The sequence below is a fragment of the Prionailurus viverrinus genome, chromosome B4 (genome assembly GCF_022837055.1).
Source record: "Prionailurus viverrinus isolate Anna chromosome B4, UM_Priviv_1.0, whole genome shotgun sequence".
Taxonomy (NCBI): Eukaryota; Metazoa; Chordata; class Mammalia; order Carnivora; family Felidae; genus Prionailurus; species Prionailurus viverrinus.
In genome coordinates this window covers 131,859,562-131,876,432 of record NC_062567.1, presented here as the reverse complement: position 1 = coordinate 131,876,432, position 16,871 = coordinate 131,859,562, and the positions used below count along the sequence as shown (strand labels likewise).

At 51.3% G+C, this 16,871-nt stretch overlaps 1 protein-coding gene across 1 annotated transcript in view; it reads right to left on the bottom strand.

The window, feature by feature from the left end:
• Positions 1 to 16,871, bottom strand: part of L3MBTL2 (L3MBTL histone methyl-lysine binding protein 2) — a 20,811-nt gene extending 3,940 nt beyond the window's left edge. Inside the window, exons 1-14 of the mRNA XM_047867860.1 lie at positions 16,750 to 16,871; positions 14,669 to 14,912; positions 13,018 to 13,151; positions 9,677 to 9,800; positions 8,834 to 8,913; positions 7,108 to 7,225; positions 6,543 to 6,677; positions 6,166 to 6,254; positions 2,817 to 3,048; positions 2,304 to 2,380; positions 2,022 to 2,126; positions 1,207 to 1,354; positions 720 to 802; positions 162 to 396 (exon numbers count right to left, since the gene is read on the bottom strand). Coding sequence (XP_047723816.1) covers positions 162 to 396; positions 720 to 802; positions 1,207 to 1,354; positions 2,022 to 2,126; positions 2,304 to 2,380; positions 2,817 to 3,048; positions 6,166 to 6,254; positions 6,543 to 6,677; positions 7,108 to 7,225; positions 8,834 to 8,913; positions 9,677 to 9,800; positions 13,018 to 13,151; positions 14,669 to 14,912; positions 16,750 to 16,773 — 1,828 coding nt within the window. The 5' untranslated portion in view covers positions 16,774 to 16,871. The remainder of the gene's footprint in view (positions 1 to 161; positions 397 to 719; positions 803 to 1,206; positions 1,355 to 2,021; positions 2,127 to 2,303; positions 2,381 to 2,816; positions 3,049 to 6,165; positions 6,255 to 6,542; positions 6,678 to 7,107; positions 7,226 to 8,833; positions 8,914 to 9,676; positions 9,801 to 13,017; positions 13,152 to 14,668; positions 14,913 to 16,749) is intronic.

The following is a 16,871-nucleotide window of genomic DNA, read 5'->3' as shown; positions in this document are numbered from 1 at the left end:
GGAGGTGGGGACACGAGGGCCACTCTAGTTAGAAGTGGTCCAGGAGACTTCTCGATCTCATGCCAAAGAATGAGGTAGGCACGGGGCAGCGGGAGTGGTTGGCAGGAAGGAAAAAGGAAAGCAACGTGTCAAGAGCCTCTTGGGGCCGCGAGAGCCCAGACCTGCGGCCACGGGTGGCTGGAGCTGGTAGCCGGTGAGCTCACACCAGCCGACGGGGTAGATGTCTGGAGACTCACAGTCCACCCACTGGTCGTATTCGCTGTCCCAGCCGTCAAAGTGGATGCTGAGGAGCCTATGCACCACCCGCTTCACCGTGGCCACGCAGATGAGCCGGGGTTCCATCAGGTCCACGGCCTCCAGCTTCATGCCCACCTTGAAGCCGTGGTTGGGGCAGTCCTAGGGACGGGAGGAAGCAGCAGTGACCATGGCCAGCTCCCGGCCCCGGTGGGGCACAACTGGGGAGAGGCAATGGGCTGGGAGCGCCTGTGGGGAAGGGTCCCTTGACAGTGATCCCGCTGCCCTCTGCTCCCAAGCACCAGTCCCTCCGGGAAAGGGACCGGCTCGACTGTTAGGTAGAATGCCTATGGCAGAGTTTGGGACTTCTCCCCGGAAGTGGCTGGTCTCCAGAGTACTGACTCAAGGGAAGAGAAGGGGGTTGGAATTAATACCCCGAGAGCAGGCAGGGCCACCCAGACCCCGTGCTTCCTCAGTTTCCTTACCATGTTAAAGAGTCTCGATGGAGCTGCTTTTGACTTGGTCTTCTCCAAGTAGGTGTCCCAGCTGAAAGTGTGTGATTCGTAGCCTGGAGAAGCAGAAAGTATAAACGTGGAGGGAAAGGGGGGGAGGCAGGAGGGAATCCAAGAAAGGAGCACATGCCAAAGGGGCACCTGCAACTGGATCAGGACCCAGTCTGGAGTCTCCCCAGCAGCCTTCTTCTCTCCTCCCCGGACTGGTACCTGCTCTAGGACCATGGTCCTGTTGTACAGGTTGTTCACTGCCCAAAGGAACAGTTGGAGCTCTGCTCACCAAACCACACACTAGTCATAGAGCCCGGTCAGCCCAGTGTAAGGGCTGGTAGTGTTGGCCTTGGGTGGCTCAGACACCTTTCCAATCCACTCTGAGACTCCAAGCCCCAGGGTCTGGCTTGGCCAGGAATCTGGGCCTGTGGCCACACTCTACCCTTTCTGACTGTAAGGCTGGTCTTACCTTTAGGTGGTGTGAGCTCAATGTCATTCTTTTGGCAGAAGGTAGCTGGGAAGATAGCGTGGGAGGAGGCATGGTAACAGAACCAGTCTGAGCCATCTGTGGAAGGTCCCCCGTCCACACAGATCATGAGGTAGCCGTCCAGGAGAACCTAGCGGGTGGGGAGAAGGCAGACACCACGGTATCATGAGCTATACCCCCATCCAAGGGGCAGGTGGCTAGAGAGCAGGCAGATCAGCGGTGTGCGGAGAGCTAGATCTCGGCCTTCCCCGAGCTTCTGCTTTGGAGCACTCAGCGCCCCTGTAACCCGTACGTGTGACATTATTTACCTTCCTCACTGGACAGCAAATGCTGTTCCTGCAGGGACTACATCTTTTTGCCAGTGTTTTCAGTGATGAGCACACAGGCCCAGCCTGGAGAAGTCTGGCTGGATGGACAAATCAGCATGTCCCCCAGGGGCCATTTGCTCCTCAGGTTGCAGCAATAACGTACAGTGTGCAGCAAAGTCAGCATGGCTGTGGCTCCAGCCCTCAGAGGAGAGGACACGAGGCAGCGGAAAGGCCTCCAGGGAGGCTGACGGCGCGGGGCCTACACCTGACACAGGACCAGGCTCGGGCCAGGTGTTCAATAAGCACCTGTCCATTGTGCCTCGGATCCGACACGAAAGCAGATGTTGAGCAAGGAGCAGATGAGCCCTCTCCTCACAAAAGTCCGGTACTCCAGGAGCAGCCGGAGTGGGGAAGGTGTGCAGAGCTCGGAGCCACCTCAAAGGCTTCAGAAAACCGCACTAGAGGCTGTAGGGTCGGGCCCAGGCTCACCTTGCAGATGGTTGCCACGCAGATGTTGCCCAGATTCAGGGGGTCAATGGCTTCCAGTTTCATCCCTTCCTCAAACCAACCACCTTCCGTGTAGACAGCTCGAACCTTAAAGGAATGGGGCAGCTGGGGAATCTCTGGGTGGCCCAGGTGGAGGGTGGGGGAGCAGGCCTCACCTGCCATAGGCTCGGGAAGGAGACGGGGGAAGGAAAGGAACATCCCAGGGTCCCAAGGTCTGGAATGGACCTACAGACAAGACGAAAGGCTCCAAGGGCTATGCCTCACCTTCTTGAACAGGTAAGGAACAGCATCACAGTAGATTTTCCGGAAGGTGGGATGGTGGGCCATGTCACTGCGCCTCTCTTTTGGGAGCAAGGGAGAGAAGGGAGTTGAAGGCTGCCAACAGGGCCACCTCCATACTATCCGCAGAAATGTGGAGATTGCCCTGCATATGCTCTAACCTGTATCTCAGCACTCCCTACCTGCCTATCCCCCCAGACCGGAAGACAGAAAACATCAGGAGCTCTCTGTAGGGACTACTGAACCCTTCAGATCCAGATGCTTCCCACATCACATGGAGAGGATGGGGTCTGCAGCCTCTGGGTTCAGATCGATCATACCACTTACAAGCTGAGTGACCTTGGTCAAATCACCCAACCTCTCTGGACCTTGTTATCACCAACTACAGGATAGAAATGCTCACCTCTACCACAGAGGATTGTTGTGGGGTATAGAGATGCTCCTACCTAGGACCTGGGCAGCAGAACCCGTGTCACGCTGGCCTGGGGCTCTGCTAACCTGAAAGCTTGATGCCATGGCCAACGCGCCGTGACCAACCCACTGGGTGGATCAGGGGGCTCCACATGTGGCACCAGAAGTCGTCATCGCTGTCGCCATCCTCATAGAGGAGCCGAAGGCGACCCCCAATTACTGTGTCCACAACGGCCATGCGGGTCCGTGACACCTGGGCCTTGTCCACCACCTCCAGCCGCATGCCTTGCCGAAAAGGGTACTTCATGCTCTCCACCATCTGCAACATCAGAACACAGGCCTGCTGTGGTCTTGGGGACCCTCCCCCCCGCCCCCACCTTCCTGTTGTGTCTCTTAAGAGTAACCAGAGATCAGGGAAGGTGTGTGAAAACCACGCTCAACACTAAGTCAAGGAAGTGAGCAGATGAGCCTTCCCTTCCCACCAAGTTCAACCCTTGTGGGACGGGAACGCCAACTGGAACCCTAATTCCCCGGAATGATACCGAGGAGCAGCACACAGCTTACAACATATGCACCAAGAGGCCAGTCAGTCAATATGATGGCAATTACGAGATCCGTTTCAGACTAAGGCAACGGGTACCCCAGAGAGCTCAGGTGACTTAGCCGCACTTACCCAGAGCCACTGGTGCCATAGCTGAGCCTTGCAACTGTCCTAGGGTCCAGACTTGTGCTCTTTCCCACTTCCTGCCACCTCTGGGCAGATGGCACGTACTACACTCGTGTCCAGAGCCCTGTGTCTCCAAATGTCAAATTATAGCTCTGAACTCCCTGGGCTGCTGTTCTGAACGGCTTTCCTACTCTGACCCAGCAAGGGATGGGGACCAAAATACCCACAAGCTGTCCTTAGTGCCCTGATGGCAGGCCACGGATAAGGGGTAGGAGATTCTCTTGGTTCACTGTGACTTTGATGCTGGCCTGCCTGGGGCAGGGAAATGGGACCAGTGAGCTCCATAGGGCTTTTCCAGCCCCACCCAGCCTAGCCCTGGTGCGGGCTGAGCAGTGCGATTTCAAAGCCCACCAGGAGGGGGAGCACCTCAGTGATCACAAAGCAGCCACCAGGAAAAGCGGACAGAGTCCTACACCACAGACCCTTCAGCCCTCCCCTCAAGGCCTGGAACACCCCCAGACGGACTGCCTGACTGGCTCATTTAGGAGACTCAGGTGAGGCCTGGGTTGGGGTCCTCTGGGTTACCTCCCCCTCCTAGCCCTTCCCGTCATTCCTTTCTTTTGCACCCACCCAGCGCAGCCCACAGCCCAATACCACCTCGGTGCCCCTTTTGGTTAGTGACACCCAGAACTTGAGCCCAGTAGGGGCAGAAGTCGGGTTTGGTAGGATTCATTTCTACCTCCTCGGCTCCACGCACACAACTAGGCACAGAGTTAGTGCTCAGTTAATGTTTTTTTCTCGCCTGACAAACACATGTACACACCCTTGGCCTTGGCTGGTGGGTCTTTCATTCAAGACACTGTACTCAGCATTTCATTCAAAACATTGTACTCCGGCCCTTATCATATTGCGGGCATCCACGGAACTGGACTGGATGTGGATCAGGGATTCGTTTACAAACCCACCCCCTTTATCCTCCTTGCTGCCAAACCTCAGAGGCAGCTGCTTCCGTATCCACTGCAGGATTGGGTATGTGACACCTAGTCACTATGTGCTTACTGACCAGTTCACATGGAACCATGCTCTGCCACTGAGAAATCAAGCTCATTTTAGTTTGAGCAGAGAACAGGCCACCTTGATGACACTAGTGGCCCGCACCACCCACGATCATCTGCCTTGCCTTCAGACAAAGGCCAGCTGAGTGAATTTCAAATGCCGAACCCATCACCCATGCAAGGCATTCTGAGAAGCAGAGGAGACAAAGCTTATGGTTTTGGAAAGGGGGTATGAAAAGATAAATTAGCAAAATACAGAGAAATAAAGAGTAAATGGATGGTACCCAACAAGATCAAATAAAGGAAAATTCATTTCTACTTTAGGAAAAAAGCCAGCAAATGCTTCCTTGAGCTACTGGAACCGTTCCTTACCAAAGGCCCACTCTCCACCAGCCAGGCGGTGGCAACCTCTTCACCAGGTGTCCGGTACCTTGGATGAGATGGGCCCAACTTCTATTCCTTCCCTATTTTCAGCTGTTGGCTTCCATACCACCCACACCCTACCCATCAGGGTAGAATTCAAATGCCTTTTCTCCATGAAGACATCCTTGATACAAGGCCAGTTCAGCCATGTGTCACGGCAGCACCTGCTCTGCGTCCCCCTGCTCACTGCTGTGAAGCTTACCACGGCAAGGTGGGAAATGCACCTGTGAGCACCGACCAGGAGCCTCAGAGGCAGCCCAAGCCCCTATGCGAGCGAGCCCCACAACAGGAGGTCTGGCATACAGAGGTGGGAGACACTAAGTCTCCACCATGAATCCTGTACTCCCTTTGAATTTTTACCACGTGTGTGATTTTTTAAGTTAAAGAACTAAATTTTTAAAAATTAAAATCAAAAGCCACAGCGATGATTTGGAGGCACACCTCCGGTTCATAATCAAGGCTATTTATAATTATTTCTGTGCTTAGAGGTGCCTGGCTGGGTCAGTCGACAGAGCATGCGACTTCTGATCTCAGGGTTGTGAGTTCGAGCCTCACGTTGGGTGTAGAGATGACTTAAACTTAAAAAATGTATATATATAAATAGAAATATATATATATATATGTACACACACACACACACACACACACATATAATTATTTCTGTGCTTGACTTTTTTCCTCTGCCAGACTGGAGAGTCCTAAATACAGGGTCTGTATTCCCACAGTTCCTTGTATCCATGTACTTAAAATCTATGCAACGAATGCTCTTTGAAAATGCTATGAGCAAAGGTAAGGATCTGGAGGAGCAAACAGGAGATAAAGCAACATGACTGATGTGGCTGGATCACAATCGGGATTGGTGAGGAGGCTGACACTAAACTGGGAAGGGAGAGAGCAACCAACATCCTTCCTTGAGAAACGGGAAGCTGGTGGGGCGCTTGGGTGGCTCAGTCAAAGTGTCCGACTTTGGCTCAGGTCACGATCTCATGGTTCATGGATTCAAGCCCCACGTCGGATTCTATGCTGACAGCTCAGAGCCTGGAGCCTGCTTCAGATTCTGTGTGTCTCTCTTTGCCCCTCCCCAGCTCACACTCTGTCTCTTTCTCTCTCCCAAAAGTAAATAAACATTGAAAAAATTAAAACAACAACAACAAAAGAAACATGAAGCTGCTAAAAACTGCCAAGCAAGGGAGTCTTAGGGAAAATACTCCAGTGAGTAGCATGGACAGAGAAAATGGGAGAGGGGCAGGAAGGAGATCAGTTAGGAGACCCCAAGGGCTCACTGCCAGACCTTGATATGGAAATCCACAGGAAGCGTCCTGGAGCCCACCAACCGTTTCATGAGGTACCCCTTCCAGTCGGTGAACTTGGCATGGATGGCTGTGGAGACACAGCAGAATCCTCGTTACAAAGCCTGGCAACACTCCCGCCAACAGGGGGTGCCAGAGCAACTGATTTCTGCCTCTTCAGGCCAGCAATCACATGTTTAAAACCCGCTGTACCACCTGTCTGCCCCTCTGGAACTGCCCCTCTGGGGCCTCTGGAACTGGGGAGGACAGGAAGCAGGCTGGCAAGTGAGTTCTGCTCTGGTCTAACCTAAGACAAAAGTGCTCCCTTCTACCATGGGCTCTGCAGGAACCAGGACAGGGAATGTTCTCATCAACTCACTCCGCGGGGGCACCAGGATCTTGCTGTTGATGGCACACCAGCCAATGGGGTGGACATCCACTGTTCCCAGGTTGCACCAGAAGTCATGGCTGGCGTCATTCTCAAAGCCCTCATACCGGAGCAGTACCCGGTACCCTGAAAGAAGGAAAGGGCACCAATGAGGAAGGGTGGGATGGGGAAAGGTATATTCTCAGGCCTTCCCTCTTCTCCAGCCTAAACTGACTCCTATTCCAAGAACTCCTTCCAGGCAAGTGGGGTCCCTGTTGTCCACAACGGTCACAGCCAAAACAAACCCATGTCATGTCCTGGGAAAGCAGTATGGCACCGCATGAGAGTTAATTTTTTATAGCCTGATTGTTCCTGGGAAAAAACTTAAAAGGGGGAGTTTCTGAACTTGCCATGCTTTGTGGCCTCCTGGAAGCCAAGAAGGGAGGCAGAAACTCCAGTGGGTGGGCTTTGTGTTTGATGCATCCAACCTCTGCTTGCAACACTGCCCCCCCCCCCCCGCCGTATGGGGATGTCAGTCTTCAAACTCAGACCCTGCCTTGGCCAGAGGAATACCCACCTGCGGCTTGAATGACAGAGGCAATCCAGTACACCCGGCTGGGGAGCACAGCGTCGCTATTGAGCACCTCCACCTTCATCCCCTTCATCACGTCCTCCCACTGGTCATACAGTGGGACCTGTGTGGGCACAAGAGCATTTGGGGGGGGGGGGGGGACAGTGAGCTGCCTGAGCAGACAGGGAAGAGTGGCTGGCCTCATGAGTCATTGTGGCCTTCTCTGCCCCTCAACTTCTCACATCACTCACTGTCACTCCAAGCCAGGCATGGGACTAGGGATGAAGAGATAAGCAAAATGAGTCCACTGTCCTCAAAGAGCTGATTCAGGGCATGGGGTGGGGGCGATGGGAGGGGAGGGCCGGTGCAGTGGTCACACATCCAGAGTCATCCCCAAGTACTGATCTTTACAGGACCACCTCCTCACTGTATCATCTTGGGCATAGCACACCTGTGACAGTTTGTGTCAGTGATGACACCTCCTAGCGCTCGCCACATCGCAGTGACAGCGAGGCACTGTCCTTGGCACAAATACCACCTCTTTCAATCCTCACTCAAGCCTGGCCAGTAGTGTCTCAGCTATCACCACGCCGGCTCTCACAGTGGTCTACTCACACATTATTTCTGGCACATTCTTTTTCTACCTCTCCAACCCGTCTTCTCCTCTTCAGATGCTCTCCATCAGCAGCGGACCATTTTTGCTGGCTTTTCCGATATCTAAACCTCACTTTGAACCAAGAGCATCTTGATTCTCCTTTGGAGAAATTCACCGTTTTTTCATTCTCAGCCCTGGCTTAAGCTATTCGGGGTATCCCATTCTACCTCTCTGGCCAGAGAATGGGTCTGTCACAGAATCTAGAAACCATTATGCTACCCAGGCGCAAAGGGGCCGGCCTGGCAGAGCTTATCAAATCCGGTGTGTTGAGCGCAATTGTGACAGAATTCCCCTGCAGTGAAAACTCAGGGCAAAAGAGCTTCCTACTAAGGAAGGTGTGAGCCTTGGACTAGAGTGAGACTAGCATGGGACTAGAGTGAGATTAGAGTGAGACTTTCCCACTGTCCCATGTCCACGGCACTCCACCGGGAGTCCAGGAGCTGCTAGGATGTGACTCTGGTCAGACGACTCCACGAGTCAAGAGGCCTCCTCCGTGACTTCCTGGGTGTTAGCAAACTGGCTTGAAAGGCCAAAGGAGAGCGTGGCTCTAGGTGGCTCCCTGGCCCGCAGGCTACCACAGGCTGCACGTGCTGCCTGCGCTTCCACTCCAGGCCTAGCACCCCACCCCTCCTCCTGGCCTCACTCTTCTGGGGCTTCTCTGTGCTGAAATGGGCTCCAGGAGGCATCCACATCTGCCTCCCAGGAACCCGGGGGCTCAGGGCAGTCCAGAAGCACCAAGCTTTCAATGGGAAAACACGAACACAGGGGAAAAAAGAAGGAAAGGATTTCTAGCACGAAGCTCCAGTACGTAAACAAGCAGAGTGAGGACCTCAGAGAGGAAGCGCAGTGCTAGAAGGCCTCAGTGAGGGTTTGTGGGAGGACTCTGAAAAAAAGGTGGACAGAAAGGGAAACCGGAGCAAGTGGCAAAGTTGGACTGTGCCCACCCAGACCTCATCCCTGTTCGCTCTCTGGTGCCAGTGCCCAGCTTGGAACGCTTATGAGGCTGGCGGGTGAGACAGGTGGCGAGCACCCGAGTTCCCGGCTTGCTCCCCTGCCCCCCATCTCCAGGACACTCACATGCTTAAAACAGCTGACAGGAGCAGCTTTGTAACTGTGATCCTTCAGGAACTTCCCCCAGTCGAAACCCAAGACCAGCGCTGCAGAGCAGAAAGAGCAGAGTTGGAACCTGACGCCCAGGAGCCATAGAAGCAGGTCCTTCCCCACGCAGGCAGCCCCATACCTGCCCCACTGGTGGCCATCAGAACAGGCCTGGACCTTATCCAAAGGGTGACAGACTCTCGGGAGTAGAGGAAGCATTCAGGGGGAAATGTCTGATCTTTCTTCCCCGGAAAAGACAGGGAAATTCAAAGGCCTTTGGGCTTAAATTCTTTAGACCTCCCTCAACCTCTCATTGGTCACAGCCGATTGGAATGGATGGGAGGGGCACACACGTAGGCCCCTCCAACCCTTGTGTGTCTAGAGCTCAGCTACAGCCAAAAACAGACCACCTAGAGCAGAGTTGCTTATTGCCTGCACGCTTAGAAACTGCTGCGCACACTCAGAAGGTTACTTTCTTTATCCCGCCACCCCTCTCCAAACCAGACAGGGGTCTCCACTGCCCATGGGACACAGAAGCCACAGGGCTAGGAGCGATACAAAAGAAAAGCAGCAAATTCTGGGTTTCTGAACTATCAAGAGTAGGGGTCCTAGTACTTCAGAAGTGACTAAAGGGATTTTCTGGGGTAATTTGCACAATCCCTACCAAATAGGGAAGATGGCAGTCCACAGTGAGCCTGGGGCAGGACACTCTGTAGCTGTCCTTTTTTCCCATTCCCGGCTCCTAGGCAGGGCCAGCCCAGGCCTGGCACCCCATTCCCAACCCTTTGGCAGCTTCTGAGCACCAGTGTTCTGCTGTCTTACCATCTTGCCCAGTTGGCGTCCCATCTGCCAGCTGTCCTGTCCCTTGGGAGTGGAGGAAGGCTCCAATTTTGGCAGACCAGGCCGCCTTGTGGAGGACTTTGGCTTTCTTGGTAGGTGGTTTTCCCTGGAGGGAAGAGAACACGTGGGTAGCCTAATGGCTGAGAATGGAGCGCTGGATCTGGAAGGTCTGGGTTTAAATCCTGGGATTCAGTCCCTCAACCTCTTCAGTTCCTTCATTTGTAAATCAAGTGCATAACAATAACAATGCTTGGCTCAAAGGGGGGCTGCAAGGATGTGAGTTACTGTCTGATGCCTGGCATTCAGTAAGTGCTTAGCTATTGTTCAAATGCGGAGGGATAGGTCACTTGGAGCTACAGGGCAGGGAGGGACACTTGTATCTTTTCTGTCTTTTAAGCCTTTGTTTCCTCCAGGGACTTTTCCCAGTGGCTTCAACTCTCAGCCATCTCCTTCATCAGGTGCTCCCACAGATTTATGGCAGACAGTGGGCTTCACAGAGGTCTAGGAGGCAACATTTTGTACACATATGGGAATGTTCTAGAGCAGGTCTGTGGCTTTCATCAGATGCTCCACGGGGCCTCCCCAAGAGTGAAAGGCCACTAATCTAGTCTACAGCTTGTAACTTAAGCACTGATCAGAAAGGCCCAGAGAATTTATTTTAAAAAATCAGTGAAATAAAAATGTGAGTTTACACAGACCTGGGGAAAAGTCCTGGCTCTTCAATTTGTAACTTCTTTGAGTAAGTTACTAAAAATTTTTGAGCCTTTAAAAAAATTTTTTTTAACGTTTATTCATTTTTGAGAGACAGAGAGAGACAGAGTGCAAGCAGGGGTGGGGCAGAGACAGGGAGACACAGAATCCAAATCAGGCTCCAGGCTCTGAGCTGTCAGCACAGGGCCCGACGCAGGGCTTGAACTCACGAACCACGAGATCATGACTTGAACTTAAGTCGGACACTTAACCGACTGAGCCACCTGGGCGCCCCTTTTGAGCCTTTAAAATAGGAATTTAAGGGGCACCTTTGTGGCTCAGTTGGTTAAGTGTCTGACACTTGATTTCAGCTCAGGTCATGATCTCACGGTTTGTGAGACTGAGCCCCATGCTAGGAGCCTGCTTGGGATTCTCTCTCCCTCTCCCTCTGCCCCTCCCCCTGCTTGCTCAAAATAAATAAACATTAAAAAAAAGATTAATAGGGGCACCTGGGTGGCTCAGTCCGTTAAACGTCTGACTTCTGCTCTGTGCTGGCAGTGTGGAGACTGCCTCGGATTCGGTCTCCTTTTCTCTGCCCCTACCCCGCTCGCACTCTGTCTCTGTCTCTCAAAAATAAATAAACGTTAAAAAATAATAATAAAATAGGAATTTTAAAAAAAATAATAAAAGATAAAATAAAATAGGAACTTAAGGGGCATCTGGCTGGCTCAGTAAGTACAGCATGCAACTCTTGATCTTGGAGTTGTGAGTTCAAGCCCCATGTTTGGTGTAGGGATTTCTCTGGGGGAAAAAAATCTTAAAAAAATAAAATAGGAAACTTTAAAAATTCTTTTTTTTTTTTAATTTTTTTTTTTTCAACGTTTATTTATTTTTGGGACAGAGAGAGACAGAGCATGAACGGGGGAGGGGCAGAGAGAGAGGGAGACACAGAATCGGAAACAGGCTCCAGGCTCTGAGCCATCAGCCCAGAGCCTGACGTGGGGCTCGAACTCACGGACCGCGAGATCGTGACCTGGCTGAAGTCAGACGCTTAACCGACTGCGCCACCCAGGCGCCCCTAAAAATTCATTTTTAAGAGAGCATTGGTTGGTTGGATTCAGTTAGCAAGTATCCCTGAATTGTAGCTATTAACAATACTATTTATTAGGTCACTGAGGAGAGAGATTTTTCTATGCCCTAACTAAAATCTACACAGTGAGGGAAACAACAATGATTATGCACAAAAGTGAGAGATAAAGTATACAGAAGCACAAAGCAGGAGACATGGTCTACTGTGACTTTCAATAAATGTCAGAGCAGTGGGTCTCAAACTTTGCTGCACATGACAATTACCTGGGTGGGGCTCTTTAAAGCCCCTATGTCCAGGGGGAACCTGGCTGGCTAGGGTGGTAGAGGCAGCGCATGAGACTCTTATCTCAGGGTTAGGAATTAGAGCCCCATGTTGGGTGCAGATTACTTAAAACAACAACAACAACAACAATAATAATAATAATTATAAAGCCCATGTGTCCAGGCCACACTCCATCCCAATTAAATGAGAATCTTTGGGAGTAAGACCAAGCATCAATATTTTGTTACTACTTCTTTTAAAGCTTGTTTATTTATTTATTTTTTTAGTAATCTCTACACCCAATGTGGGGCTTGAACTCATGACCCCGAGATCAAAAGTTGCACCAAACATTAATATTTTAAACACTCTCCAGGTGATCCCAACGTGCAGGCAAGGTGTGAGAACCGGTGTCATGGACGGTGGCCATAGTTACCAGGACACAACACAACGTTAGGCGCCTGAGAGCACATTCCAGTCCCAGTTCTGCTGCTCCCCCAACAGAACCACCTTAGGTAAGTCCCTCTTCCTCTCTGAACCTCAGCACACTTCTCAACTAATGTGTGGGTGAGGCAACACATCTCTTTAAGAATCCTTCCATTTATAAAACTTCTATGAATGTCAATAATTAACTAAAGATTAGTAAGACTTTCTAGGTGGCTGCCTATGACATGGAATCAGAGACCAGGCATCAACTTCCTAAACCCACCGTGGCTGGTAAATGTATGCCTGTCTCCTAATTTCCTTTCAGAGCACTTATAAAGGTATGGGGGGGGGGGGGCACCTGTGTAGCTCAGCTGGTTAAGCATCTGACTCTTGATTTTGGCTCACGTCAGGATCTCACCATTCACGAAGTTAAGCCCGGCCACAGGGCCTGCTTGGGATTCTCTCTGTCCCTCTCTCTCCCCCTCCCCTGCTCATGTCCTAGCTTTCTCAAAATAAACAAACTTAAAAAAAAAAAAAAAAAAGTATGAGGCAAAGACCAAAGGGCACCAGACTCCCCCAAGGCTCTTCTTTTCTTTAAAACTTACTAAAGGCATTAGACTCCTGGGGGCAGGGGAAGGTGGGGATTGAAGGGCACCTCTATTAGTGTGTAATTTACAAATTGATTCCCCTGCAGGCTAAATTTTGAGAGCATAATAAATAGCAGGAAATTAACAACCTCAGACAGCCACAAGCAAACTCCTTCCAAAGCTCTCTTGGCCCCTCTGCCAGCAGCCAGGTGGGTGTTCCTGTCTCAGCTCCCAGGGCCCCAGGAAATGTCTTCCGAGTAACTGCCTCTTACCTGTAATCTGGCCAAGATACTGGCTTTCTTGGAGTTGGAGGAGTAGCTCCTAGAACAGGAGACGCTGCAGAATCTCTTTGTCTTGGAGAAGAAGGCTTCCCTTGTACCCACGATACCACACATCTCACAGACAGCTGGGAAGAGAACTTAGCACGTGACCCACCTGATATGGTCACCCCAGATCAAACAAAATGATGGGCCCTTCAAAACCCGAACAGCACATTAACCAGGTGAATCCAAGCCCCCACTCAGACTGACAGACCTGGAACAGGAGGACGAGGTTTGTATACAACTGAATCTGCTTTGCCTGAGGTAAGCTGCCTGGCATCCCTCGGTTATATGTCAACAGTGGAGCTAAGGCAAATCCACAGGGCAACAGGTGAGCATTGGAAAGTTTGTAAAGAAGAAAATGAGAAGCTAAAATGCCATTAACTTCTGTGGGTATCTTTTCTTCTCATCTGTACAGACACTGAACTAGATCAATGTTTCACGCCTGACATCATATTAGAATCACCTGAGTAGCTTTAAAAATACCCAGCCTGAGGGGCGCCTGGGTGGCGCAGTCGGTTAGGCGTCCGACTTCAGCCAGGTCACGATCTCGCGGTCCGTGAGTTCGAGCCCCGCGTCGGGCTCTGGGCTGATGGCTCAGAGCCTGGAGCCTGTTTCCGATTCTGTGTCTCCCTCTCTCTCTGCCCCTCCCCCGTTCATGCTCTGTCTCTCTCTGTCCCAAAAATAAATAAAAAACGTTGGAAAAAAAAAAAAAATACCCAGCCTGAGATTCTAATTAACTGGTCTGTGGTGGGACAAAGGCATCTGTAGTCTGTTAAAACCTCCCCAGGTGATCCTAATGTACAGCCAGGCTAGAGAACACCTGAACTCCACAGTCTCTGATGGTTCTTTCTAGTTCCAAAGTTCTAAGATTCTAAGAGAATGGCTGGAAGAAGACAGAAGGAAGAAAAAATAAATAAATAAATAAATAAAAAAAAAAAGGCAGGGGTGGGGGTGGGAGAAGACTGGTAGAAAAGAAGAGTCAAGTGGCAGAGTATTAGAGTTTCAGGCACCAAGGGACAGGACTATCCTCACAGACATCTAGCCTGTCTTCACAGGCAGTCCACACACTGGAGGCCCTGACACAGGGGTCCAGCATCTGTCCGAGCATCACAGCTCAGAAGGTAACTAGCTTCCAGATGATCCATGGGAACTGTCATCAGTAATCCTCTCCCTCGGGGGGTCACTGGATTCTGTATTCCCCCCACACCTCACATCCAACCCACAAGCTATTCCTTGACCTTCCCCAGATAGTAATCAGAACATTTTAGGTGTTCTTCTCAACATCCAGGTTTAAAAATCAACCAGCTACTCACCCAAATGTAAAAGCACCATATTAATGACTGGCATCTAATATGTTCCAAATAAATATAGTTGTAGGAAAAAACAAAGGAAATTGCAATTTGAAATCAGACTGCAGCAGAGGAAATACCCTTTGGGGCTACTTGGGGTACTTGTGTCTCTGTCACAGGCCCTCGGACATCAGAGCAAACGGCTCCTTACACCTGGATGGCTCTGCCCACATGGCCTATGTCTCCCCCCCCCCCCCTTCCTCCATAGCCTCCTGAAACCTCCCCATCTTCAGGGGACACTCTCAAAGCACCTGGCTCAGAACCACTGCCATCCAAGGAGCGGGGAGTCCCAGGGCTGAGCAAATGCAGGGGAGAGGTGGGCAGCTCCCCTGCTTCCCGATCCTCATTTTCTGCTTCACTTGACTCCTCCAGATAGGAGCTGCTCTCGCTGCCCGCACTGCTGTTATAGCTCCGGAAACTGTCATAGCCACCAAAGAGCTCCAAATCGTCCTCCTCTTCCTCTTCCTCCTCCATAGGTTCTGAAGATGGAGCTTCCTAATGAAAGATACAAACCAGGCAGGAGAAATCAGGTCTGACTTAGTGTATGCAGAGGGAGGCTGCAGGTGGGCTCTCAGCTCCCTTTTCCAGTTCTTGGTCAAGTCAACACCTCTGAGCCAAGTGGCAGGCAGAGTCAAATACCCCTTTAGCAAACACCAGGCTCCTTACTCTTGTTTGTACAATTCTTAACCGCAACTCATCAGAATAGCTTAACGAGACAGAAAGTCCGAATTAGGAATTTACCAAGCTCCTCCCGTGGATTCATAAATGATGACCTTTTAACATGATTCAAATAGAACACAATGATGTGAAAATACTCCACATTATCTCGTAGAGACTTCCTGGGGAAGACGTATATTGGAAAATCATTCTTCCCCCTTCAGCATATGTACACCAAAATAATCTCAACTGAGAAACCATTTCAGCCATAGAAAAGTTAATCTGGGATGCAGACTGCCTTGAGGAGGAATTGGGAAGCAGATGACACGCTAGTCTTAGCACAGTGGTATGTACCATAGCTCTGGACTCCGATCCTCACTAGCTGTGGGTCCTTGGGCAAGTCATTTAACCTCTGTGGGCCTCAACTTTCTCATCTATGAAATAAGAAACGTAGCTGGCGGACAGGATGCGAAATGGAAATGAGATCCTGCATATCAACCTGACTGGCATGTAGTGGAAGAGGTCGTAGGGCTCAAATACGGTCTCTACTGCTGACTACTACCTGTATGATCTGCAGCATGTCAATCCCTCAGTGCATCAGTTCCCACACCTGTAAATGAGGGTAACACCACCTCTTTCAGAAGCTTTGCGGGAGAAATAGGGGGAAGACAAGTACAGCACTCCAAACGGCTTACAAGTAGCAAGTGGTCAATACGCGTTGGCAATCATTACTGGCTAAAAGCACGGGCCTTCAAAAACCAGATCTGCCTGGGTTTGGATCCCGTCTCTACCCGTCTCTGTTGACTGTGTGCAAGATATTGAACCTCGCTGCTCTCGGTTTCTTCATCAGGGCAACGGCGACAATACGCCTTCTTTAGAGGGCTGGTGTGAAGACTGACATATGCAAAGCCTAGTTCTGTTTCCAGCTGGTAGTGACAGCTCTACAAAAGCGAGCTATTATTCTTATTCTCCTTCACCCTTATAGAAGTTTTGGGCTATTCCGTTCTGGGTTTACAACTACACACGCCAACGTACTAGAAAAGAGGCCGCATTTAAATAGGAGGTGACCAGAAGCCAAAGGATTCCAGGGAGCGTGGGTTACAGGTTGGAGGAGAGCGGGGCAAGTTTCGGAGCCGGACAGACGGACTGAGTGCCCATGTCCTTCACTTGCCAGCTGTGTGGTCTTCCTGGGGAGTCACCACCTGTCTCTAAGCCTCGGCTACTTTAACCCTAACAACGAAACAGTAACACAGGATTGTTGTGAGTACACTAGGAGATCATGCACGTGAACGCCGCAGGCGCGGAGTTTTTATTAAACTTTCAAGCCCTTCACGTCCCCACAGGAGATGACGGGCCTCCTAATCCCTAAAGAGACGACCCCGAGAGAGGGAGGACGAAGAATATTCAGGAGCTTGGAGATCCTGAACTCAGTTCCCTCTTCCCCCAGGCCGGGGAGGCAGTTCCGCCCTCAACCACTCGCCGGACGTGGGCCCCAGCAGTGTGGGGGCCAAAGGCCACGCCAATCGCCTCTGGCCCTGCTCAGCCTAACTACCTCAGTTTATCCATCCTTCCACTCTCCACCCTCCAGGCGTCGCTAAAAGGCCTAAAGAACGGTCGCCCGTGCGAGGCTCTCGGGGTTCCCTTTCCCGGTCGCGAGAAATCCTCTCCCTCTCACCTCGACGCCCCGGGTCTTCTCCATGAGACCTAACACCGTTTCTTCAACCGTCACCAGGTGCAGGAAGCCATATTGGCCTCGCGGCTCTACCCGAGCGTAGTCATTGGCCGCCTCCCAGGGCC